This window comes from Pelodiscus sinensis, chromosome 6 (genome assembly GCF_052426305.1).
Source record: "Pelodiscus sinensis isolate ZL-2025 chromosome 6, ASM5242630v1, whole genome shotgun sequence".
Taxonomy (NCBI): domain Eukaryota; kingdom Metazoa; phylum Chordata; order Testudines; family Trionychidae; genus Pelodiscus; species Pelodiscus sinensis.
In genome coordinates, this window is record NC_143057.1 from 84,433,576 (window position 1) to 84,461,277 (window position 27,702).

Genomic DNA, 27,702 nt, shown 5'->3' on the forward strand with positions numbered 1-27,702 from the left:
ATTGACCTAGCAACATCTACGTTGGGCCTTATGTTGGCATGAAATTTTTCACACCCTGAGACATGCGGTTAACTTTGTAGTGTAGACTAGCCCTGAAGGGGATATTTTTGTTTTTCTGTCATGCAGTGACAGAGGTGCTGGTTCTGAATGCTGATACGATAGCACTTGGTGGAATCCCAGGCTATCAGATTCTGAGAAACATCATCAGCTGTTGAACACCTAGCTCACCTTGCTGGCACTCCACCATAGAGTTCAGCTTAGTGACTGTATACATAGGTGCCCAAGCAGATAAGCCCACCCACCTCTAGACACACCAGGACATAATCAGTGAAAAGAGAGTGTTCTTCAGACTGAAATAATTAATTATACATCATATTTTTAAATGACATTATTTAAAATAATAGCACATTAAATATTGTAGTACAGAGGGCAGCAGTTGGTTATACACAGATTTTATGGCATGTGTTATACACATGATTAGATTAGATGATCTAGGTGTCTCTCTTTTCACCTTAAAATCTCTTAATGAATCTTTAACATTTACTTACTATCAAATTCATCCACATGGAAGGCAATCTTTTGCCAGTGCAGTATGTATTGACCTCTTTGTTCTCCTGCATATTAAATAGATCTGTTCTCAGTGATAAGGAGAAAAAGAATGGAAAGCAGTGTGAAGAAAGGACTACATGTGCACCCACATGCTCAGATGATGGACTCAATTATAAATCTGCAGGCAGAAGCTGTGGGTATTTAAACACCAAAATCTAGGAGGTTTTTTTTAATCTAGTAGGTGCCAAACCCACTTTATTATAAACATCCATCAGAAGAACATGGATATTTACAGGAGCATGGCAAGTGGAAAAAACTGATGAATAATTGTGAGGGAAACTGGTAGTAATCTACTTTAGTAATTCACCTGCCCCACAGAATACAGAATAAGAAATGCCCTAGTTCTAAGAGATGGCAGTAGTTGTAGGTTTTAGGTAGCTTTAGTGGGTGTCTGTGACTGATGGCATTTTGTCAAATAACATGAGGCATTTTGAAATTATTGTTAAAATATAATGTAAGTAGCTGCAAGTCAGTTATCATTTATAGGCTTTATCCAGGCATGAGGGCTGACCAGCAGGATTTGGCCCAGTGTGCAAAAACCAAATAGAAGCAGGTTGCAAAGCTCTGTAAATATGACTGTCTCGCCACTTGTCACCATAATTCACTATGACATACCCAGCCCTCTCACCTCTAATTCCCCATTGTGGCTGCAGTATATATGCAGGTAACTTGTAGGCTCTGCTGCCACCTGGACAAAGTGAAGATGGGGAGAATTGCAGCTGGCTCTGTTTTTGCAGAATGAAACAACATGCTCTTCTTTGGGAGGGGGGAAAGGCGTAGGGGCAGAAAGCTATGTCTTGGGGAGCTCATGCTGTGCATGATCAAATTACGATGAGGGCCCCATCGTAAGCAGTGCTAGTGGGGGTCATTCACTGTTGAAGTGGCGACTCCTATCTTCCATGCAATGTTTACCATTTGCGGGGAGGTGATTTTTGGCTTAATGGTTTTTCTCTTCTTGGCTTATCTCTAAGTTAGGGAGATGAGCTTCAACTATGCAGTCTGTTTAAAAGTCATCTTAACCAGGGAAGGGAGAATTCTCCTCCTTTTCTACTCCTCCCTAAGCATGGCATCCCCTGATGCTTAAGAATTTGCACCTCAAATGCTGCTTCTGAAAATGGTATCAGTGACTTCAATACACTGTGTAAGCTAAGAAAACTGGTTATATTCCTCAACTTCCTTCCCCTATTACTGCAAGTGAGACTGTTTGGACAATACACAATAGGCTGTAATGTCTGCAAAGAACATTTGTATTATGTTGATGTGTGTTGGTAAGCCCTGGTTGTAAGAATTTGAAACCTTCAGAAATGAGTACTTGTCTAGAGCATTGGTGTTATATATGCACTCCAGCAACATGCTGTCTTTTGGCTTCACTTGACATCTATACCCAGGTATGAATAATTACAAGCATTTTTAAGGGAAAGTAAGGATAATTTACATTGATAAACCCCATTTTATTATAAAAGATGCCAGCTCTAAATGCTATCACTATAATGTGGCCTGTTCTGAAATGAAGGGGGTAGCTAGCCCACCATGCAGTAGGGCAAAGAGGGGAAATTCTGACAAGATACAAAAGCCAAATCCCTCCTCTTAGCAAAAAATGGTCCACACAGAGGAAAAGTTTAATGGTTAGGCGTCCTATATGACCTGTAAAGAATTGATGTTTAATGTATTTGTAAATGATCCTGAAAAGGAGGTGAACAATGAGGAAGCAAAATTTATAGATGACAAACAATCCTTTCTCATAGTCAAGAGTAGAGGAGATTATGAGAAACTTTGAAGAGATGTAACAAAAGTAGGCAAATGGGCATTGGTATGGTGGCGGAAAATCAGTGCTGGCAAATGCAAGGTAATTAAAGCATATCGGAAGGAATGATTTGAAATGCTCATACATAGTACTGGATTCTAAATTAACTGTAATGGTTTAGGAAAAACACCAAGATTTCGCTGTAAACAGCTTGGTAGAAACATCTGCTCAATATACAGAAAAATAAACAAAATGTGAGCATGAAACATAGTAATTTAATGCCATTAAATAGCACAGTTGTATGTCCTCTCATTGACGGTTGTATTTGGTGCCAGTCACCTGTTCTTGGAAGAGACGTAGCAGAGTAGAAATAATTCAGAGGAGGCTGATAAAAACAAATAAATGCGTGGCCTTTTATACTAGTATAGACTAAAAATGTGAGGATTGTTTAATTTAGAGAGGAGATGAGATGGACAATGAGACATTACAGAAATATGCAAAGTAATGAATGACAAAAAAAGGAAATAAAGTCATCCCATTCTTTACACTTGAAGAAAAAACAAAGGGTACGTCTACACTAGCCCCCTAGATTGATCTAGGGAGGCTAATGAGGATGACTGGAATTGAAAATGAAGCCCGGGATTTAAATATCCCGCGTTTGATTTGCATGTTCCCGGCCAGTCGCCATTTTAGAAATTGACTAGCCCGAAGTAACTGTCTGTGTCTACATGCAGCAGTGAAACGGGCTTCCGATTTAAAACCCCCTAATTCGAATTAGGTAGTAAACCTCATTGCAGGAGGAATACCACCTAATTGGATTTAGGGCTTTAAATCAGAAGCCCGTTTCGCTGCCACGTGTAGACGTGGGCAGTTACTTCGGGCTAGTCAATTTCTAAAATGGCGACCAGCTGGGAACATGCAAATCAAGCATGGGATATTTAAATCCCCAGACTTGATTTGCAATTCCGGTCACCCTCATTAGCCTCCCTAGATCGATCTGGGGGGCTAGTGTAGACATACGCAAAGGGACATTTGGTGAAACTATAAGGAAACACATTTAAAACTGATGAAACACTTCCCTTGATCTCCATTAATCTGCATTTCACCTATGGAATTCATTGCTATTGAAGTCAAGAATTTTGGATTCAAATTAGGATTAGATATTTGTATGGATAATGAAAATATCCACAGTTAGACGAGACTGGATAATTATGTATAAGAACTAAATCCTCCTGTTTCTGGGCAAAAGCCAACCACTATCTGCTTGTGGTTAGGAAACAAATTTCTTCTGTGGTCTAATTAGTCCATAAATGTCCATTTTGTGGAGTTTTTTGTCCCTATTTCTGAAGGACTTAGTAGTGGCCACTGTTAGAGACAGTATAGTGTTCTAGATGGACCCTTGATGTGAAATGATATAGCAGTTTCCATGTTCCTATATATCTATGCGATTTATCAATGCAATGTGAATCTGACATTCCAGGAGGTCTAGATATTCTAAAGTGGATTCCTACACCATGCATTTAAATCAGAGTGACCTTTCTGAAGTCATCTTCAGCCTGTTTTGGGTTTGTTGATAATATAGAGTTCACATGAAATATGAGTGGTGGCATTTAATATTGAAGTAAAAATCCATCACTTGCAGCCTTTGGTGGAAACATTCTTCTCTGGCCTAATAAAGTAAGCTGAGATTTTAGTTAAGGCAAAGAAAGAACAATCACCCATTAAATTACATTTTGCATAAAATAGGCATCTCATTTATTGCTTGTATACTCTATTTTCATCCAGGAACATTTGATAGATGTTTGTATTATCCCACTTGTGAATTGCATTTCAACTGAATTATTTTCTTTCAACAATTGTATCATTATCTGCCTCAAAAATGTGGATTGAGGAATCACTTGAAACGTAATACAGAAGTAGCCCTGTAGACCTCAGCAGTCCGAAAAATAATTGAAGTGAAGTGAGGAATGTTAACAAGCTCAAATGTCATCATCTTCCAAAACTGACATTTAAGCTACCTCACATATTCACTCTTCTCCTTTCTGTGGAATACAAGAACACATACATTGTGGGGTAACTAAAAGAAATGTTTAATGGAGTTCAGCTAACAAACAGTGCACATGTCATTTTTGTGTTGGCTCTTGTATAGCCATATTTGAGCATGTTTATAAAATGTAGTTTGTGTAGTGTAAAACTGTTGGGGGAGGAGGGGATAATGAGTTCCTACTGAATACTAATTGCCTACGAGTTGTTCTGGGAGACTGTATAAGAATGGAGGATTTGTTGTAAATTAGTCACTAGCTCTATTGTGCATTGCTATGAGGTTAGACCAGTGCTGTAAAGGTGCCAGCCTTACAAAATCCTTATGATTCACTGTCTAACATGGTGACAGTACGAAAGAGAAAATGCCGTTCCGACTAAATATTATCTGAAAAAAAGGGCTCCCCTAATGCACATGTAATCTTCCTTTATAACATTTAAGCTTTTAGGCCATTTAGATTTAGAAAGATGGGAACTGCAGCCTAATGAGTGGGTTATCGTTGCTTTTTTCAGCTGCAAAATGTGAAGGTCTGCTGAGGCTGATGGGGGAACTAGTGATCAGGAGAAATATGTAGTCCAGTGGAATGATTACTTACTGTTATTAGCTTACTTCTCTAGATTTCTTAATCTTCTGCTTCTAAAGTTCAAACTTTTAGCATAGCTTTACAGGCTATCCTTTTATTAAAAACTAACACACAGAAACAAGGTTTTACTTTTTAAAAACCCCTATTGTAATAGGGTTGTTTACTTTTGAGACATTTTCTTATTCCAAACTTAGCTCCTATTGTTTTCATTTACATCAAAATGAAAAGGTGGGTTAATGATTCATTGGCACACAATGACCTTTCAAATAGCTGTGGACCATGATGTGGCAGCACCACTCTGAGCTCTCATAGTTTAACCTCCTTGGGTCTGCCTTCATATTTACAGCCTGATCTGTCTACATGCCTGGATGCCTGAAGAGAGCAAACATTTACAGCTTCTCCCTCCCCTGTGTTTAGAAGGCAATTTGATCCTGCCTTGTCCATTCCTTTATTTTACATCACTCTCAGATTTGACTTGCTTTTGAACACAACCAAGTGCAGCTTTGAGTGTCTGCTGTTTGATCCGTTTATTTAGTAAAAAGAATGGACTCAGATTCTGATTCACCTTTTAATTATTCTTGGCCTTCCTTACCTAAAATGAGGATTCGAAGAAGGGGAACCAAGCAAGGTAGAAAAAGCTGTCTTCTTTTAAACCCCTGTTCCTTAATAGTTCAACCTCTTTTTCATTGCCTTCTTGCTGATAATGTGCAAGTAGATATAAAAAGCATTCTGGAATGAACAGATTTTCTTGCTTTTTTCACCCTCAAATGTAACTTTTTTCTTTGAATTCAGAGCCAGTCAGTTTGTTTAGTAGAAGGAAAGAGATTTATTCAAATTACATGTGGTGATTCCCCCCTTGTTTAGATTTCTTTATATGAACAATGAATTTTTCTTTGGGTTTCAAGAAGTCTTTGACTCTGAGCAATTCTGACATACTAAGAAATTACAAAACAGTACTACAGCAGTTGTTATAAGCAGATTCTCTGTACAAATAAGACCTATAAAAAGTCCTATAAATCACATTTTGTTTTGATTTTAGGGTGATTTGTAATTTAACTGTAGAGTGGTTAACGGCTAGTAGAAGAATACTTAGTTCTAGGCAAAAATCAGCGGATGGAGGAAAATCTTTTTCTGTCCATAAAATAATGACAGAAGTCATCTTTACTTTGACTTGTATGGATCCTTGTTTAATTAAATATCTTTGTGGAGAAGGATTTGAGAGGTGAGTGTTATGAGTATCATTGTAGCAAGGCGGTGTTATAGAGAGCATAATTTCTTAAAAAGAAATTGTATATGAAAAGCAGGACGTTTATAACACAGAAGGTTATCACTGAAAGTCGTAGAGGATAGCTAACTTACCTCATTCTAACAGAAGCAGTAAAATGATGACACCAAAGGGAAACATGTAATTTGTACCCTGTTCTTTCATAAAGCTTTTTTTTTTCCTTCTGCAATTTTTTAGAAAGAAAAATGAGTTCCACAACCTCAGCAGTTGTGAATTGGTTTAGCTTGATTAAAATCAGTGGAATTAGGCTGTGAATCTGGCCCCAACTTTCTTTAGAGCTCAAAAATGTTTATAAAATGAACATTTAAACATGGGATAAAATCCTTTTTAGCTTGCAACAACATTTATTCCTTTCTAAGACGATAGAGCTTTTTTGTCATGTGTGGGTATGTATGTATTCTGTCAAGAAGATGAAATGTTTTTGAGCTATGTATTCTATGTTCAGTAGCTCATGAAGACCAGTTTATCTATGAACTGTCAAACTGTAAGCCCACACTCTGTCTTGTTCAGTATTTTGCCTTTAGACAGTAACATTTTGGGGATGGTTGCTGTTGTAGTATTTATGCGTCATATTTTTACCTGGTTCACAGCACTGAGTACACCTGTGATATTATGTAATTATCTTCTCTCCTCCATAGGTGGTTTTAATCTCATTAAAGTTAATAGTGTACCTGTACATCTGTCTATCAAATGCAGACTAGATCATATATGTTGTGATTGCCATAGCAAGAATATACTATATTATGAAATGTATTCCACCTTCATAAATGCCAAGTATGCAGGGAGCTTGGGGGTAGGGAAATCCAACCACCTTCTCCAATCCTGGACAGGCCACTTCTACAGGAGGCTACTTGGTTGTGGCTTCTCCCTTTTCATCTCTGATCAGCTTCCAATACATCCTTCTAGGCCAGATCAAGTGGTCTCAATACAAAGATCCTGTCCATAGTACATAGGGGTGTGTGGGCATCTCTGCCAGGCTGCAATCCCAATAGTTCCCCAGCTCAATCCGTATTTATTTATAGAGCATACGTGGTACAAAGAGCCTTGTGGTTGCTCTTGCACAATGTGTTAATTCCTTTCAGATTGAATAACAGAGTAAACAAACACAAATGGTTGGAATAAAAGCTGTGGACATTTTTTTCTGGAAATGTCAGACGTCATTCTGTAATTGGAAGATACTTTCCATCTGGCTCTGTGATGATTTATAGGGGATACAAAATGTCAAAAAAGACCATGCTTTCCTACAGACCGCTTAGGGTGATCAGCTATTTTTCTTCTGGCCCATATGAGTTAAAAAGAATTACTAATTGCTGCTACCATGACCAGCAAACCATAAATCATAAGCACACAGCATATGTGGTGAGACATCAGGAGTTGGGACCTGGGGGGCTTCTCAAGTGTGCTACAGCTAATCTCCAGCTAACTTGTTTTAGTAATAGGAAACTGTCTTGAACAAGTTATGTAAAATTGTTTCTGATTATTTTCCACACTCACCCCTGCTGAACTACATGTCTTTTGCAAAATAAACATGTTGAAAATTTTGGTCAAGATTTTTGCATTTGGATGCTGAAGTTAGGCACTGAGGCCCCTATTACTCCAGCTCCTCAAGCACATGTTTAACTTTAAGCAGGCAAGTAGTTGCACTGAAATCAGCTTGACCCCTTAGACTCCTCATGTGCTTAAAGGGAGACAGACGTTTCCTCACTTTGCAGAACTGAAGGCCATATTTTCAAGAGCTGGCTACTTCATTTGGGTGCCTGTGTGGGAGCTGAACGCTTTTAAAAATCTCACTTCATTTGGGGAGCTGAGCATTATTGGAAATCTGGCTCCAAATCTGTACTGAGATGCTTACATTTAAGTATCCAGGTTTGAAAAAGTTGGCCAAGGTGTTTAATTGTCTGATTTTTTCCTTCCTTGTTCCATAGCTGTAATACTTTGAGTTATACATTAATCCATATTCAGATTGCTGGAGGTAATTCTGGTGAGCTGTCTGAAAGCTATTTTGTCCAGAGAAAGGAATTAGTCATTTTTTCCCTGGCTCCTGGTCTGGGCACATTGATGTATTTCAGTTCTTTCTCACTATGCATGCCTTTTAAAAACTTCTTAATATAAGCTTTGACTTGAGTGGAAAAAGTCTGTAGTGTCATTATGTACTTGCCATTCTTTATAGGAGGTCATCCAAGGCTATAGGTTTTCTTGTGCCAACACAAAATACATTTGCAATTAACATTATTTTGAAGCTCTGTGTTAAAACTGACCATATTTTTGTTAGCTTCCCTGCTTGCTGAATTGTGCAACTCTTACATATTATGACAATTTAAGATGCTGGAGAATAAAGTTAGATGAGGTACTGTGTTTTCAAGTAACACTTTTTTAACATTTAGGCATTATAATTCCTTTCATCCAGCAATATATTTTTGGATTTAAATAAGAATCAAATCCATTTAAATAATTTACCATGACAATGATGTTGATATATGTACTCTGTTAACAGAGAGGCCATGTGGGTGAGTTAATATTTTTATTGGAATATCTTTTGTTGGTGAGATAAGTTATTACCTCACCAACCTTGTTTTCCTAATATCCTGTGAATGACACACCTACAACAACTTTGTTAATAGAGATAGGTAGGCATGCTCTTTTATACCAACCTTGCCTATTGTCTTGGTATGAAACATGGCATAATAGTATTGAGATTTGTCAATGCTACTTGAAAATTGGGTTAAAAAGTGAGGGCCTTAATGAACTCCAGGTTTTGAATCTGAGTCAGATTTTTCTCAGTACTGTAAATAAATCACAGCCCCTTACCACAACCTATCGGACATGTAAAAGTTTTAAGTCAGATACATCATAAACACCAGCTGATGGCTTTTCACCAGTGCATGTTAGCTTAAACGGATGTGTGTAGCTCTGGGATGACAGGGACTGTACTGAGGTTCCAGCTTATGGCTTTTTATGAAGCCACAACACTATTTACAGGGCAAGAAGACTAGAACAGCATAACATAGTTTGAAAGAAGGCAGCATGTGTGTGTGTGTGTGTGTGTGTGTGTGTGTGTGTGTGTGTGTGTGTGTGTGTACGTGCAGGATGACATCCCCCCCCCCAATGATATCAATTACGTGGCTCTATTTAGAGTCCTCTGCCTTCAGAATTCATACTGGAGGCAATAAAAGTTCTGTGCTGTAGAATCCACAGTGTCAATCATAGATAGATGGCACATGCCATCCAAAGGGAGTGACTCAAATTTTGTGACCTCATGTATTATAGGATTCACCATACTCTATGCTAGGCATGTAGACAACTACACGATAAACCGATAAGACTAGCCTTATCAGTTAATTTTGTTGACTACATGCATTTCCCTCCCTTGCTGCCTCTGTATCAGAAGCAGCAGGGGGAGGGGAGGAGAAGGGGGAGGGAAGATGGGAGCGAGAGCCGATGCTGGGGGCAGCTGGCTTAAAAGCTTGCTCTCTATGAATACTGGATCTGCCTCTTCCCCCCCCATACTTTGTGCTGCTGCCTTTGATAGAGAGTGAAAGGGGCAAGGTGGAGGCTGAAGGGGGCAGGCTGAAGCCAATACACATGGGGAGCTGGCTTTCAAGCCAGTTCCCTGCACCTGCTGGCTCTGCAGACCCATCTGTCCCCCACCCTCCCTAGCTGCTCCTAGAGAGGCAGTGGGGGGTGTGGGACAGGGAGGCAGGCAGGCAGGAGCTGGGGGGAGCCAGTTTAAAAGCTGGTTCCCCCCAGCACCAGCTCCCTTCCCCTGTACTGCTGCCTCTCACGGACAGGGGCTGCTATCACTATGTGCTGTTGCGGTCGCTACCACTATGTGCTCTGTAACAGCAGCTGCCAGCTGCTTCCGGTTTTTAAATTGACTCCCCTTGCTGACCGGCTCCACCTGCCACCTCAGGCTGCTGCTTCTTCCTGGGGACTGTTGAATAGTCCTGTAATTGCTAAGATTTCATGCAGTTACACAGCTATTCAATTACACTGATTTTGATGGATTTCTATGACATCAGAATCAAGTGCAGTATCTGAATTGTGATTGCATATCAGGCTGAATGCAGTCAGTGGGCCTTCAGGAATTTGATGCCTAACATGTACTCTTGCTATGGTTTTGACAATTTTTAAAAAATGACCTGGCCTTTCCAGAAGAAATAAGTTACTAATGTGGTCAATGTATAATTATTAGTGCTCTCCCAATGAGTTCAGCAAAGTCTTGAAATACTTTTCCTGTTATGAAGTTAGACTGACTTAGTCTTTTTATTCAGGTATGAAATCAGTGGGAAGGGTTCTGCCTTTAAAAGAGCTGCAGAATTACATTAAGTTAGAAAGCCAAAAATAATCCATAGAGGTTTCATTTTTAGTTAAAAGCCCATTGACCTCTATAAATAAAGCAACTGAAACATCACCAGCAAACATACTATCTCTATTAAGTGTTATATGCTATTAATAGAGATGTAGTGGCTGAAAATATCCCAGAAAATTATATATTTTAATATGCCCATGTGTATACACAGCAGCTCTTTGTTGGTGGTTTCTGCACCAGATTATAACTCTTGCATTAAGTAGTGAAATTGTATCATATTAAAAGTGCCCTGTGTATTAAAAATATAACCTAAGGATTTGTCTTTGGCTCGGGATGCATAACACGTACCATGGGTAAGTTACCTGATTGTGGTGCTGCAGCATTGGGGACTGTTGCTTACGTGAGAAAACCATCTCACTTGGCATTGCTCCTAACTTCCACATTGATTCAAAAAGGCTGATACTTGGACTCTTATTCAGAGCCATATATCAACTCAATCCACTCTAGTGTCTGCGCATTATCCATCTCAATGACAATCAAAATGTATATGTACCAGAGAGGATGCATATTGTGGGAAGCAATAAGTATGTAAGAATCTGTGCAGGGCTCATTGTTTTTTCTTGCTGATCCTAGGTTCGGGTCAGGGCCAGCACTTGAAAAGTTCAATTGCACTGAAAACTTGTTTGCCCAGTACCAACATTTCCATGGGATTTTTAACTGCCAAATGTCTGCAAAATCGAGGTAGAAACCAATGATTTATACAATTTTAAAATAGGCATTCCATGTTTTAGGCAAGCATAAAGAATCAGTTTGTAGTTCTAAAACTTCTCAAGATGGCAGTCACTAAAAATCATGTTAGAATTCAAACAGGAACAAGAAGTAAAATGGTAATATAAAGGATCATGTTTTGTGGTCTGAAATACCACAAACCTGTCAGACCTCGAAGCCAGATTATTAATAGTATGCCATTTAAAATTTGGAATTTCTGACTTACAGGTGGCAAAAAGGTTTTTGTTTTTATCCTTGTGAGTTGTGAGAGATCAGATTACACAATGATGTGAAACCTGCATTTGATTAGGACAGACAGGTGAATCAATGACAGATACACTGCAGCTCCAGTGGGCACAGCTGGGGGAGGGGTGAAGCCACCAGCTGGATCATGTCCAGGTTCATCTGCCCCTTGCATTCCACAGCCAGAATGAAGAATACAGCAAACTGCACTTTCTCCTCCCTCTCTGATGAAGGGGAATAGCCAGCAATGTTCCTGAATGAATTGGGGGTAGCGGGAGCTTCAGTACTCCTCCCCACCCGCCACTGAGGGGTGGGAGGCTTGGAGCTGGGACAGTCCGGGATTGGGGAAGGGAGACAGTTCTGGATTGGGGGAGGGTGCCCCTAGCCAGATTGTTTCACCTGCCTGGTGATTCTGTGCCCTTTCTGTATGTTTTTGTGAGAAGCAATCTTATTGTCCTGGCACAACCTAACCCTGACCTTGCTTTAAGTTATGACAAGAGAAAGCTGCATACTGAATTTGGTAGTCCTGACTCTTACCATTTAGGAGGAGTTCTTGAATAAATAGATAGACAAACTCTCTCAAATATATAGTAATTAGCCCATGGGAATCCCCTTGGTCTAGGACTTAGTTCACTTCTGAATTCCTCTGTTTTTGCCCCACCTCTAAGTTGAGGGGTAGCAAAGAATCCAAAGGGAGGACCTCAGTGTGTAAAGACTCGGGTCTTCTTTTTCTCCACCAGCAAAATGCTGGGTCTTATTTCCCCATTTATAATGGTCTCTTTTAGCTTATCTATACTGGAATACAGCCCACAAATAATGACGTGCTAAGCAGTTGTTCTTAGTATGAAGCTTTTAAAGCCTTAATGCTGTATCCTGAATGTGCCTCCATGGTGATGTGAAAAAACCCAAAACATCAGACCTCCTGCCAGTTTGGTTGAACAGGGAAAATTCTTTCTTGATCCCAAAACAGATAGTTGGTCAGACCTGCAGCATCTTAAAACTGCAGCAGTTACACTGCAACTAAGGAGAAGGGAGGTGTGGGTAAGTAGCAGGAACAAGGGGCTTTGGAAAAGCCTGGGAGTGCTGAAAGAAGTCTGTCTGAAGTGGGGTACAAGAGCTGATTGGCTGAGATAGAGTAACAGGCTAGCCAATGGGAAAAATACTTTTTGGGGGGCAACCCACCCACCCAACACACAGGTACCTTTGCATTCACTCTTCCCCTGGGGTCTGTGGGGTCTGTGTACAGCACCTGTGGTCCATTCAGGGTCACTATTCTGATGATTGGGGGGTGGGCATTGTTCCTTTGTCTAGCATTGCTATTTTGGCACTGATCCTGGATTTAATAAAACAAGTCCCAGTCCTAGAACAATGTAATTTCCAGTCACCACTGTCAATCTTACCTCATGTCTCTCTGTACTTTGACGACTGTACAGCATCTTCCAGAGGAAATTACATGTTTTGTTTTTGTTTTTTCCGCCTATGTCCTGAAATCTTTATTGGTTTCCTCCTTTGCAAAATATGTTGCAGTACACAGAACTGAGAGGAAATTGCTGTGTGGTTTTTGATGCCAAACAAACTTGGGTCAAACCTGTCTTTACTGAACATTTTTGAACTTTTAAAAGTTAGAGCGCCTGATGTGCCTTTCATGGTCAGCAGTGTGTTTCTGTTGATTTCAGTAGGGAACTCCTGATTTTACATGGGGTTTTGGGTTTTTTTTTTGTTTTTTGGAATGTCACCTTTCAATTCCCTGACTGCCCATTCTGCCTAAAACTGAACTGGCTGGAACTTTATGCACTGTTGCTCTCTGACAGTTTTCAAATTCAGCAGCCAGGTGCTGAGAAGAGGCTAAATTTACCAACTTCACTAATATTTAGTACTATCTAATTAGACAGATTGGCCAGCTAAGAGGTGCATTTGTGCATGAGCCTTCTCCTCATAAGCCCTTGAAAAGCTGGGTGTCTGCAGAGCAAATGGAAAATGTTTCCATAGCTGGTCTATATTTTTCTTTTGGATAACATGATAGGGAATGGAGCCAGCATCCAAAGCTGTATGTATTTTTGTAGAGTAAAAATTGTGTGTGTTACAGGTACAATATTTTAGTAACCTTTTATTCATTAATCATGAAATCAATACATTGTTATTGTTTCAAAAGAGAAACATGCACAGTGTTCACTGGCAGTGTCTTGCTGTCAGGCCAAGTCCTGATTTATTACAACAGGTGATAAATGGTCACTTCTTAACTGCATTTTATTGATAGGCATTTTTCAAAGGACATACTGTATTTTGGCTGTATATTGGCTTTTCAGGTTTGTTTGTGTAGACAACATATGTTTTGGCACTCTGTCATATATTTGAGAGTGTTCTGAATGTAGATATAGAGGCTATAGACAATTAGTGTGGTTGGTGGCATCTGATATCAATTGGAAATAAGACTATGGAGAGTATCCTCCACTTACATCATGCACAAGTGGGTAGAGAACCGAACATCGTTCTCAATGGCCAGAAAATAAAGCAAGGGACTATATATATTCATTGAAGCATATATAGTCCCTGCTCCTGGTTAGTGCCCTACCCACCAGGCTTCACCTCCTCTTCAATTTTACAATAATGTGTACGTTCTCTTGTGAATCATGCCTGAAAAAATAAAAATATTTTATTTGGCAAGTGTAAAAAATGAACTTTTCAGCAATTGTGGGATTTTTTTTAAACTGAGTTTGGTGTAATTGGCAAAATGTTTTGTTCAAGTTGAATCTTTTTTTTTTTTTTTTTTTTAACGAAGAACAATTTTTTTTCTTTTTTTTTCCTCTCAAAAAAAAGTCCCCTTCCTGTATTTGTTGCTCATTAATTTCCATTTGACAAGCATTGTGAAATCAGGTAGTTGGCAGAAGAATGTCTGCATACACAGGTAGATTTTGGAATGAACACAGAAATGTAGTCTGAAATGTTTTGGGCATTAGTCTCTTTAAAATTTGATGCTTAGTGACTAGAGTTAGCCATTTTTGTGGCAGAATGGAGAACAGAAAAGGAAATAATATGAACAAATAAATTATATATTTTCCCATAACATTTCATTCCAGAACTACGGCATTCTGCACTTGATGTCCTCAAGAAATCCCCAAATCCACCTGCCTTTTTTGCTGCAGCCACACATACTGCCATGCTGAATGGAAGTGATGAAGTATATGCAAACTGCATGGTAGTGGATCAAGTAAGATAGTCTTCCATCTTTTTGTTTTCAATACACTGCTGTTCATTGTCTCCTAGTAAAATACATTATTTGAATTTTAGTAAAATGTGTGTCAGTAGAGTCTTGTAGTGGTTTATACTTGTAAATACTACATATGTTTATGTAATTAGAGCAACTTTATTCCTTCATCTGTTGGCATTCTTGACTCAATTATTAGATTTTTTTTAATAAAATAAGATATAAAAATATAAATTGTAATCTTTTTATTTTTTTAGTTTTTCTATGAGCTGACCAGCTCTTCTTCTTTGAATTATTTGCACTTATATTCCCTCTTAATTTAAACAGGATCTTGTATCCTGATGTTTGTTAATTAACAAGTCCCTCAATTATCAATTCAACAGGAATAAAAAATAAGTGCCATATAAACCAATGTCCAATTATTGTTGTATAGGGCAGTATAAAGTTGGAAATTCTGCCAGGTGTAAACCTGAGATCCTGACCACTTGTGATTGTTACTTATGCTACATTACTTATCATAGAGACTAGTTCTCGTAGAATCTGGAAAAGCTACTTTTTGGGTAATTTAAACCTATCTATCTAAAATCTCCCCACAACCTGAATTCAAAATAGCTTCTACATGTTGTAAAACACATGCCAACTTAGGGTTAGTCTACACTAGCCCCCTAATTTGAACTTGGGAGGCTAATGTAGGCATTCGAAGTTGCAAATCAAACCTGGGATTTAAATATCCCGCGCTTGATTTGCATCTTCCCGTCTGGTCGCCATTTTTGAAATTTACAAGTCTGGACTAACTGCTTGCGTCTACACATGGCAGGGACCCGGTATTTCAAATTAAAGCCCTAAATCGAACTACCTGTTATTCCTCCTACAAGGGTCCCTGCCGTGAGTAGATGTGGGTAGTCCGGACTTGTAAATTTCAAAAATGGCGACCAGACGGGAAGATGAAAATCAAGCGCGGGACATTTAAATCCCGGGCTTGATTTGCAACTTCAAATGCCTACATTAGCCTCCCTAGTTCAAATTAGGGGGCTAGTGTAGACTAACCCTAAGTTGGCATGTGTTTTACATACCCTTAGTTACAAATATCAGAGTTATGAACTGATCTGTCAACAGCATACCTCATTTGGAACTGAAATATGCAATCAGGCAGCAGCAGACACACCTCCACATTGCTCAGAAACAAATACAATATATATGAAACATAAATTACTACAAAATAAAGGGAATGGAGCATTTTTCTTCTGCATAGCAAATTTTCAAAGCTGTATGAAGTAGGTATTCAGTTGTGCACTTTTGAAAGAACAACCATAAAGTTTTGTTCAGAGTTTAGAATGTTTTAGCATTATGAACAACCTCTATTCCCAAGGTGTTAGTAACTCTTAGGTTCTACTGTGTATGTAACTTGTAAAATGGTTTGGGATCCTTCAGAATGAAAGGAAGAAATGTCAGAAGTTATTGTATACTATTAAATGAAAGCCTTGGAAGAAGACTGATATTGAAAGTTCATCTTCATATTCTTAGTCTGTCTTGTTTTCAAAGGGGTCTGCAGCTCCATTTGAAAATTTTAGGCACCTGAAAATGAAAAAAGGTTGAAAACCACTACATTAAACTAAGAAAGTCCAACCCATCATTCCTGTAATTATGACCTTGAGGCTTGGAAAACTTATTAGCCATATTAATTTATCTCCAATTTCTGTTCCCCAAGAAAGTAATAAAAGAAAAACCGATGACACAGAGAATTATAGTTTGATATGTAGTGATATGTCTTTTACTTACTTTTCACAAGCATTAATACAGATCTGTCTCATTCTCTAGGGTAGAGATTTGGATGTTAACTACATTAATGTTGACAGCATCACCACTGAAATAAGCACAGATCATACCTGCTCAACCCTGACACCAAATAGCTCATCATCTGTCTCACTTAAGAAAAGCAGCCAATATGTTTATGCAGAAAATGAAGATAACCAAATGGCAATGAATAACATAGACAACATAGGCTCCCAGCTCTTCACTTCACCTTCTAATGTGTATGCAGCAGGTTCGTATCTACCACTCAAGTCTCGTGGATTTAATACAGAACGAAGTCAACTTTATGCTGACCTGAAAAAAAGAAGGTATGGAGTTGTTTTGATCCATATTGTCAGGAAAGGACTAAAATTTAATGTTTTATGATTATATATAAAATGAATAGGAGTGGGTGACCATGACTTTGAGAAGTACATAGAGTAGCTGGAAGTACAAGGCCAAGCATGGAAACAGCGTGCATCTCTATCAGACAGCTAGGCAAATAGCTCTGTCGCTGTTGTAAATGCCCTTCTCATATTGGCCTACGGAGTCACATGAAAACCCATTAGCACAAACTAGGGATATGCATAACTGGCGGGGGTTGGAACAGCTTTGGGCTGGAGTGACCCACCCACCTGTCCCTGTTTAATTGGTTAAGTATAATGTTTTTAACTTGTTAAACATAATGCTTAACTGGTTAACTAATTAAACAGGATTTTACATCTCTAGTACAAATGTCATCCTTGAAATTGAGGTGAACAGCATCATATTTAATCTGAGTGAGTGTATGTGAGAGAGATTGATTAACTAAGTATATTTTAATTCAGAAAAATTAACCAAAACCTGGAATATGAATATCTCTACTGAGAGAAAACCTACAGTATCTTCAGAAAAAACTGTCACCCGGTCACTAACAGCCCAAATTTTATGATATGCTATATTTAATTCTGTATTTTGATAATGTGGTGATAAAGGCCTCTTTTGTTTTTTTGTTTTTGTTGTTCTTTGGCTTTTGTTCCCTGCAAACTGTAAGTGGTTTCTAAGTGGCTTGATACACCTCGGCCTAAATTGTGGCAGGTGCTGCAAAGGGTGACATCTGCTTGAAAACAGAACCAGGCAACTATTAGTCGTGTGAATTTTCACTGAGAAGTTTTTCATAACGTCTCAAACCATGAACGTGAAACATAAGCCAATTTATAATTGTTATTCTCCACTGAGGGCCTGTTCCAAACACACTCTAAAGGAATTGTACATTTGAGTGCATATGACTTTTTCAGATTGACAGTCACCAAGCCACAGTATATCATAAACCCAAATCTCTGGTGTGTTTGGTTTGCTTTGTGCTGTTCCACTGTAGTGATGTAAGCAACTAATTGACTAGTTGACTGTCGGATAAGCTAAAGCTTATCTATCAGAAAGAAGCAACAAGGTGGGGGGAGGAGTGGTGCTGTGGGAAGCTGGCTTAAAAGCTCGTTCCCCCCATCTCTAGCTCTGTGGGAGGGGGCAGGGGCACAGTGGTAACGTTCCACCTTTGAAATGTACAAGAGTCCCCAGGTGGGGTTCTTGTACATTTCAAAGTGGAAGCGCAGCATGGAGCCTGGGGCCAGTGGGGGACTCAGAGTCCCCTGCTGGCCCCAGGCTCCATGCAGCATTTCACTCTTTGAAATGCATAAGACTTGTACATGTCAAAGGCGCAGCACTTTCGGCTTTGAAATGTAGCAACATCCAGGCAGGTTCTTGCTGCATTTCAAAGCAGAAGCACCCTTATCAACTAATTGAATAGTTGATGGAAATTCCATTGACTATTTGATTAGTTGATTAATCTAATTTTAACATCCCTACACAACTGGTAAAAAGCAGCCCTAAAATCAGCAGGGCCACTCTAGTATTCTCCTATTGGCAGCTCTGTTATGCTGGAAATAGACCTGCTCCAGGACTGGAGAACACAAAAATGGTTTAAAGCTACCTTTACTCACATACTATGTTCTTTCTGAGCTGGCCTTAATGTTTTCCATTTGCAGCACAGGATCTGCCCCCTATTTTAATGTCTTCTTCAAAATTATCCCTCCCCAAAAAAATTCATTGGGAGTTTTGCCTGAGTAAAGATTACAGGATCAGATCAAGTATAAAGTAATACTACAGTAAAATATTACACATTTGCTGTTAAATAGCATCCTTATTCAAGGACCTCAAAGTGCATGGCAAACATTAATTAATAAATCTTGCATACATTTTTGTAGGTACTGTCTATATTGGAGAAATTTGTGCCCATGCAACTCCTAGTGTAAGTTACTGGAGGAACCAAGATAGACTAAGTCTTGCCTCACATGGGTTCACTGTATCTACATTAGGCATTTGCATTGTGTGGTTGCAGTGGTGATGTTTTTCTAATGTAGACAGGGCCATATGTAAGTATGTTTAACCCATTTTCACAAATGGGGAAAATAATATACCAAGAGGCTAACTAACTTTTTTTTCCTATGTCACATGGCACATTTGTGACAAATGTGGGGATGGATAACTTCCAGATGTCCAATGATAAAATAGCTTTGGACTGTGTTAAAAAAGAAATTATTTAATTAAGTGAATATTAATGCTGAGTGAAAAAGTTACAATGATACAATTACTAGCTTGGATCTATAATTACTGAGAAATACCATGCACATTCTAAACGTTTTGTGCTGGAAGATTGGAATGTTATTGCAAGCAGTCAACCGTTCATTTCAGTCATGTTAATAAAGAGACCATGAGCTTATGTACACAGATAAAGGGACAAAAAGATTGCAAAGACCCCCACCCCCCGTGGTGCTGAAGCTGCTTGGAAACCTCATTGTAATGTTATATTAACGTCTGCAAATAAAATGTTCTCTAGTTTTTTTTGTTTTTGACTGTGTGAGGCTGGGTTTTTTTTTAGCTTTGTCATGTTCCTTCATTAGTCTATCTTAAAAAAAGGATAATTTTTTAACTTAAAAATCAGACTTACTCAAAAAGTGGCTTCTAGGACCCTACTCCAGCATATCAATGCTTATATATGTATCTTGGTGGACTTTTCTTTCCACTCTCCATTAATTTCTAGATGTTGGGTAAAATAATCTGAGAACTGCTGCATTATATAGGCTTATCAAGCAAATTCTCACTTAAACTCTAATTTGAAGTTCAGAAGCAAAAGAGGGGCAGACCTCTGAGGCCTTACTTACTCCACACATGCTAAGCCACTTGCATCCGTATGCAGCATTACCACATTTTAAGTGTAGGCAAGATGCAACTGGAGTAAAGCCACATTGCATGATGGGAGTGGGGGGCACAAAGTGGAGAGAAGACTAGAGCATGACTAATCCAAACACCATTTACTAGGCTATTGTCTTTGCTTGTTGCATTAAGTTTGAAAGGTTGATGATTAGATTGCTGTATATTCCATATATTTTGTGGTATGCTTTAGTTCTAGTCTTGATGACCTTGAAGTAGACAGTGGAAGTGAAGGGATTTCTGACAGATCCCATATTCGCTACCCTTCCCTCAATTCTTCAGTGACATTGGCTAGCAGCAGGGATGAATTAGATTCTTCTGAGACAAGCACTGATCTCGATTACAGCATCCACAGAATGGACTCTAACAATCTGCTGTCAAAGGTATTGGGTATCATTTTAGTTTTGTTTGTTTTTCTTTCAGCTAAGTTGTTGGAAAATATATAAGAATTTGTATATAAATTTGAAGGGCCACATTCACTTTTCAATTATTGTAGGATAATTCAGATTAACTCCATAGAAGTCAACAAAGTTTATCCCAATTTACACTGGTAGAGAGGAAAGTTTGATAGAAAGAAAACAGCTTAGCAACATTTTCAGTTGATGCATGAAACTAATGGTTTCCCCCCCATACATTTTCCAACCTGCTCTGTAGTATTTATCCTGCAGATCAACATACTATTTGCATAATATTTTGGAACTCGAAGGTGCTTCAGGATAGTGATTTGCAACATGTAACTCTGTTTGCTGCAATTGCACAATGGAAATTCTCGTTAATATTTCTAGGTCAGGTACGTCGTGAGCAATACATTTGCAAGGCCATATCAGTGATATCTGTGCCAATGATTTCAAATGACCATCCTCATTTGTGCAATGGCGACTCAGTCACATATTGTCCTCTTTGGAGAAAAGACTACACATTATGCTGCATATACCCATTGTTGATGCCATGATGCCAGTGTTCATCTGATAGACAGAGCGCAGACCATCACTATTGTTTATTTTTCAGAGCCTTTAAAGTTGACTTCAGATCTGGAATTGAAACAAATAATATATTGTTTTATCTGTGAAGCCACTTGTGCACTTAGCATATCAATAACATATCTGTACTGTAGTGTAAATATAGGCTTTTTAATGAAAGTCCGTGTATTTAATGAATTACAAAAATCAGATAATATTGGATTTAAATTCTTAAAAGAAATAGGCTTTGTATGGGGAATTGATTAATTTGCTTTCAAGGCATTAACTGATCACCAGCTGGGGTAGGAGATTACTCCTCCTGGTATCCATTCCAGGCACAATTAGAAATAAAACATAAGAGAAGGTGAAGAGAGAGATTAATTCCTTCCTCTAACATACAGATCATGTCTGGAGACAGAATCTGGGGTTAGATGGAACATTGGTCTATTCTGGTGTGAAAACATTATGTTCAGATACCACTATAAACAGGCAAGGGAGATAACTAACCATCTGATATAGTCACTGTTCAGACTTTGTCCTCACCAAATTGAAATAATTTCGGATTTTTCTTTATCTAATTTGCACACACATACTTTCCTAGAATATCAATTGCCTTTCCTTGAAATTATTGTTTTTCCCCCTCATTTTGATTTCTTCTAGGAATCGTTACTTTCTGGAATTCGATCACGCTCTTACTCATGTTCTTCACCCAAAGTTTTATTAGGGAAATCTCGCTTTTCACGTGACTTCACAGTTTGTGATTCAAATGAAGGTGAGCATTAGTTCTTCTCTGTTTGTATGTATGGAGCGCTACAGACTCCCACAGGCCAAATGCTGACTTCTTTACTCAGGTCTGAATTGTCTCTCTCATTTCCGTGGAGGGTGAGGTCCCCTATGTGTGCAGCTCTTCTCTAGCCTAGGTGGAAGTGGGACTCAGCTGCTTCCACATCATCCCTCCTGGATCTTCAAAGGGCATTCTGTTGGTCTGGAGCCTGCAATGCGGGAGGGCAATAGAGACAGAGCTGCAAGGGAGCTGTGGGAAAGCTGGCTGTGGGCAGAGATAGGAGATACACATTGCCCCTGCTCCAGTCCTGCAAAGCTTAGAGAAGATAAGGTAGCCTACGTCACAATTTTCTTTTTCAGGATCCAGTAGAGACACAAGAGAGGGTTCAAACTTGATGCAGAGGCACAGGCACTCTCTGCAGATCCCCACATCCTGCAGATCTTTGGGAATTGGTGAGGTTTGTGTGTAACGCTACGGCCTTTTCCACCGGCAAGGAAGCAAACACCACCCTCTTCGTGGGTTGACAAGAGTCTTACAAACCTTCCTTCCCTATATTCCTGTTCTGCATGTTTTACCATATTAGGGATAACCTTATCTTCTGCTCCTATTCAGTCCTAACTTAAGTTAATAGGTGTAGTTTGCCTATCCTTGGCGTGCTGAGGAAAACTTGAAGGATCTTATGATGAAGCCCCGAGTTACACAATTGATTGTTCTGCTTATGTGCTGCCAGCAAGATGTTAAAAATAGTTTCTAACATCCTTCTATTGTAAGGGGCTTGTTTTTTTGTTTGTAAGCTTAGCAAATAATCCGTGCCTTCGTTGGAGAAAGGAACATGCCACATTAGAAATGCACAAAAAGATGCATGAAACATTTACTTGGATTTTATTCACAATCACATCTCTGAAAAAACAATTTACTTTCAATATAATCCATTTTCTTCATTTTAAAAAAAACTTATTTTGGGATGAGAACAAATGTGTTTTTTTCCGAAAGGAAAATTCTTACTTAAAGCAATAAGCATGAGAAAATATGAGTTTGAAATAGACCATGTATTATTTTTCTAACACATTTTTCATCATTTAGGGAAATTATCCTTATTAAAGATACCACTTAACTGCTTAAAGTATTTACTTAAAGTTAGGTGTGTGCTTAAGTGCTGTCCTAATTTGGTTCTAGTAGCTCTTTATTTTATTTAGGCCTGTGCCCTTGTAAGACTTACACACACACTTAACTTGCAGTATCATTGGCTTCCAAGTTAAACACATTTAAACCTGTGCAGGATTAGGGCATTTTTCATTTGATGTTTAGTAGCAGAATACAAAAAACAGCAACAAAAACTCTTGGTTAAAAAGTAGGTGAATGTTTTTTTTTCAAGTTTGTTAGTTTTTGTCCCTCAACTCCAAATTGAAATATTATCTTTACTCAGACCCTTTTTGTGTGTATGTGAACTATCTGCAACACCTAGCATGTTAGGTATTTTTATTGACTTTTTAAAATGTAACTTTGTTTTTAACAATTTTTCACCCTTCTGATTAGCTGAGAAATCTAAAAAAACAGAAGAGGAACAAAGGCATGTGTCCTGTAAGGTCTAAGTTCCTTAGTTCAGCAAAACACTTAAGCATGTGTTTAAATCCTGACAATATCAATGGGACTGAAGCACCTAATGTAAAGTTAAGCAGATGGTTAAGAACTTTACCCTAATCAGGGCTAAGCCCAGACCTCATATATAAAGTCAAAGTATGTGGTGCTTGGGAGAGCTAGAATCATCCTCCTTCCCAAGTTTCAGGGCACAAGTAGTCACTTTGCAGCCCCTCAAGGCTTGCAGAATACCAGTCACTGTGTTCTCCAACCATGGGGTAATTTGGCCAATGAATTTGTGTCATTAGGGTTCTGCTGAGCACATTGCTGGCTCTCCCTGCCCCATTGCTTATGTCTCAATCCACACTGCAGTATGTTGGCATGATCAGAGCTGCTATATAAAACTACTCTGCAGCAAGCAGGGGAAGCAAAAATTTCCAGGTGTAACTTCTCAGCACCGAGGAACTCCCACAGATCCACCGCTTAGATGTCTTGTTTAGGATTTGGCCATAAATGAGGGTAGAAAATCTGAATTTGTAAATGGAAATCCAGTCTGACCTTGCTGATTTGCATTTTTGAGTCCTGAGGGATTAGCTCATAATAAGAGAGTTGTATTCTTACATCATGATGTACAATATGAAAGTAGAAAATGCACTGCCTACTGTTGTAGCAATAATCAAAGCTTCTTAATACATATGGAATAAAATGGCTACATATGTGTTTAAAAGAGGCTATTTCTAGTTTGTAAAGAATGTGTCCCTGCTGTGTAGATGGTGTACTCATGAGCAGTGGTCGATCCCTTCTACAGGCTCTTTCACACTCTAAATCAGTGTCTCTGCTCCATCCATGTAGTAAGTACTGCAATGGCAAGCCAATGGTGCTATTTTGCATGAAGCTGTGGGAACGTGGCCTTTATTCCTTCAGAAGAGCATCTTGTTCCATATCTTTGGTCTGGCAGCTAACTGAAATGTCATTTGATTCTCATTACATATATGATAAAATATACAATCTTACTTGTTGATCTGCTGTGCTGGGTATTTTCTCATATGGCTCCTTTTTCAACAGTGTATGCAAAGCATGGACCTAACTTTAAGCATGCGAATAGTCCCATTTAAGTTGGGACCGCTTACGTACTAGTGGCGTAGCCAGATAAGTACACGTGGGTGGTTCCTGACTTCAGGCAGGTGGGCAATGATGGGGGCCGGACATAAGCCACAGTAAAAGCTGGGTCACGAGAGCTATGAGTGGGCCTGGATGCAATGTGGATAAGCCATGGCCCCTCAAGCCCAGCTGTGGCTACGCCACCGTTATGTACTTAAAAGTAGGCACATGCTTGCAATAATCTCTACAAAGTTAAATAATGTCTGGTCTCTTGGAAATAGCAGAAAAGAATCACATTAGCCCTTTACAACAGAATAGCTAAAAAAGCAAAATGAAAGATGAACCATCAGAAAAACCGGGTTGCTTGGAAAAGAGTAATACTAATTTTCTTTACTACTTAAAGACAATCCACCATTTTGCAAAGACTGGCATTTTCTGATGTTAATCCAGATCCGGGCAAATTCTGTCAAAGACAATCTATTTAACAAACGATTTGTATTATCTTGGACAATATTGCTTCTAGTAATTTTTGCTTTCTAAATATCCAACCAACATGCCAGAATATAATGACTGAGCTTTCATCCTGGTTGAGGTAATGTGCTTCAAACAAATAAATATCCAAGGACAACCATCTTAGGTTTCATTAACTTTTTGTGTTTTATAGAACAACGAGCATACAGCTTGCCAGAACAATCGAGGGAAAAAAGGTACTAATACTTGCCATGGATAATTTCTGCAGTGTAATATGTATCTATCTACCATTATTTACATGTTAATGCTACTAGTTAAACTTTAATAGCACAGATCTTTGTGTAATGGTCATCATGACTCAAAAGTAAGAGACATGGTACAGGCAGTCCCCGGGTTACGTACAAGATAGGGACTGTAGGTTTGTTCTTAAGTTGAATCTGTATGTAAGTTGGAACTGGCATCCAGATTCAGCCGCTGAATCTGGACACCAGTTCTGACTTACATACAGATTCAACTTAAGAACCCCAGGCGTCCCCAAGTCAGCGGCTGCTGAAACTGATCAGCAGCTGATTCCAGGAAGCCTGGGGCAGAGCAACTCTGCCTCGGGCTTCCTGTAGTCAGCTGCTGGTCAGTTTCAGCAGCGGCTAACTTGGGGACGCCTGGGGTAGAGCAGCTCGGGTGCTGCTGGGTTGGTCCAGTAGCGCGGCCGCTCCTCGGCGCTACTGGACCAACCCAGCAGCACCCCAGCTGCTCTGCCCCAGGCGTCCTGATTCAGCCACTGCTGAAACTGATCAGCAGCGGCTGAATCAGGACTCCTGGGGCTGAGCAGCTGGGGTGCTGCCGGGTTGGTCCAGTAGCGCCAAGGAGCAGTGATGCGGGACCAACTGGCAGCGCCCCACCTGCTCTACCACAGGCCCCGAGCTTTGCTCCACATCTCCCTGGTCTGCTGGGGGGGGGGGCACTAGCTGCGTGTCCCCCCCCCCCCCCCAGCAGACCAGGGAGACACGGAGCAAAGCGGCGGAGGACCCGGGGCCGGACCTGCGACGCTTCCAGATCAGCTAGAAGCGCCGCGGGTCCGGCCCGGTCCTGCGCCGCTTTGCTCAGCGTCTCCCTGGTCTGCAGACCAGAGACGCTGAGCAAAGCAGCGCAGGACCCGGGGCCGGACCCGCTGCCGCTTCCAGATCAGCTGATCAGCTGTAGACCAGGGAGACGCTGAGCAAAGCCGCGCAGGACCCGGCCCGACCTGCGGCGCTTCCAGCTGATCTGGAAGCGGCTGCGGGTCCGGCCCCGGGTCCTCCGCCGCTTTGCTCCCCGTCTCCCTGGTCTGCTGGCTCCCGCAGCAGACCAGGGAGACAGGGAGCAGCTTTTCTCGCCCCGGAGGAGGCGGGCGGCGGGACCAGGCGTCCCGCCACTCGAGTCCTCCGGGGCGAGAAAATCCCCATTCGTAACTGCGGAGCCGACATAAGTCGGATCCGCGTAACTCGGGGACTACCTGTATATTGGTTTATACCATGTTCTAATTGTGGTGTCTTTTCCTAATGAATTTTAGAATGCTTCTCTAGGCTATTGTTTACACCACCCTAATATAAGCATTGGATATAGTCTATTAAAATGTGTTTGGAACACATTTGAGTGTTTGACTGTGCATCTTTAAAGTTTGGTATTTCTTAAGTCCGTTTAGCATACACAACCTTAAATCACTCCTTTTGTGCAATAGTCCTTATCTGTAAGGTTTTGGGATATCATGTAATGTATTTTTCTTTACAGCCCTTAGATATAGGTATGACGCATCTCCAGCTACTCTACACATTATTTTGTATGCCAAACAAAGAGATATCATACGAGTCATTTATATATAATATGCATAGTAAATAAGGAGAGGGTTTCCAGTTTGTTTACTGTGTATCTTAGAAAACTGTAGAAAAAAATACTGTATGTTCATGTTAGTAAAGTCTGTGATATAATGAATATACATGTGGAAGCAGTGTTATGATTTCACAGGCAACCTTTACTGGCATCTCTTGATTTTTGAGTTATTCATTATGCAATTGTTCTTGACATTTCCTTTTACATTTATGTATTTTATTTGTTGCAAATTAAAATCATTTACATATTCTGGAACTATTTAGCTAGATACCAGGGTACTGTCCCATTTACGTGAAGTGCAGGAATCAAAATCCTATTTTCCCTTTAGTCTGCAGGGCCCACAACTCTGTCTTGTGTTTCATCTTATCCCCAAGTCAGGTATGCGCTGTGGCTTTGCAGCTTGCAGACTGTCTGAGAGATATTTGTGATGAATGCCATTCTAGGGAGAGAAGGAAGGAAGGAAGGAAACAGGATACATCTAGGACTGATTCAGCAGGCCAGCCATATTCAACTGTGTGCCTAAGCACGTGCTATAATGTTGTGCTGAGTTGGGACCTATAAGACCCGTGCTCATACAGCAGAATCACTGCTGGAGCTGAAACTTCTTATTTCACAGCTGACTGAGCTGAGGCTCAGCAAGGAAGAGGAGTTGTTAATATGGGAGCCACCTAGAGGAGCATGCAAAATATGGGAGTTTGCATGCAGAGGGGTCATGATCTCAGTGTTCCCTCTTAGCTAAGGTGACCATATTTGAACTTTTAAAAAAGAAAACACCTGGTGCCTGCTGGTCCCTGCTGGTGCAGCTGCGGCGGCAGCTGCTCCACTCGCACAGGAGATGGGCTCAGGAGCCAGCAAACTCATCCCCACACATGCCAAGCTTGGGGTTCTGGCCGCCACCTTGCTGCTGCCAGGGCTGCTGCTACCCCTGCTGGGTTTCATGTTGTGAAGGGACGCTGCATGCCAGGCTCCAGCTTCCCTGCTGCACTGCCCCAAGATGCATGGCAGTGTGGGGTCCGGCAATGCTGCCAACCAGCCGGTAGCCAGGCCTGCTGTAGGGCCAGGAGGAGAGAGTGGGGGGCCAGGGAGGCTGCTGGCTGGGGCCCGTCCTGGAGCATGAAG

General features: G+C 40.1%; 1 protein-coding gene across 8 annotated transcripts in view; it reads left to right on the top strand.

Annotated features, from left to right (window-relative positions):
* The window catches only part of ARHGEF28 (Rho guanine nucleotide exchange factor 28), a 165,210-nt gene that overhangs the window by 92,454 nt on the left and 45,054 nt on the right, over positions 1 to 27,702 (top strand). For 5 of the 8 annotated variants that reach the window (XM_089779347.1, XM_089779344.1, XM_089779348.1 and 2 more), the window contains 6 exons: positions 14,660 to 14,790; positions 16,606 to 16,907; positions 20,018 to 20,207; positions 21,444 to 21,555; positions 23,916 to 23,996; positions 24,911 to 24,953. In XM_089779347.1, the coding sequence (XP_089635473.1) occupies positions 14,660 to 14,790; positions 16,606 to 16,907; positions 20,018 to 20,207; positions 21,444 to 21,555; positions 23,916 to 23,996; positions 24,911 to 24,953 (859 nt within the window). Of the gene's footprint in view, positions 1 to 5,212; positions 5,606 to 14,659; positions 14,791 to 16,605; positions 16,908 to 20,017; positions 20,208 to 21,443; positions 21,556 to 23,915; positions 23,997 to 24,910; positions 24,954 to 27,702 lie in introns of those variants that run through there. The other 3 variants (XM_089779350.1, XM_075932259.2, XM_089779346.1) reach the window with 3 other exon arrangements.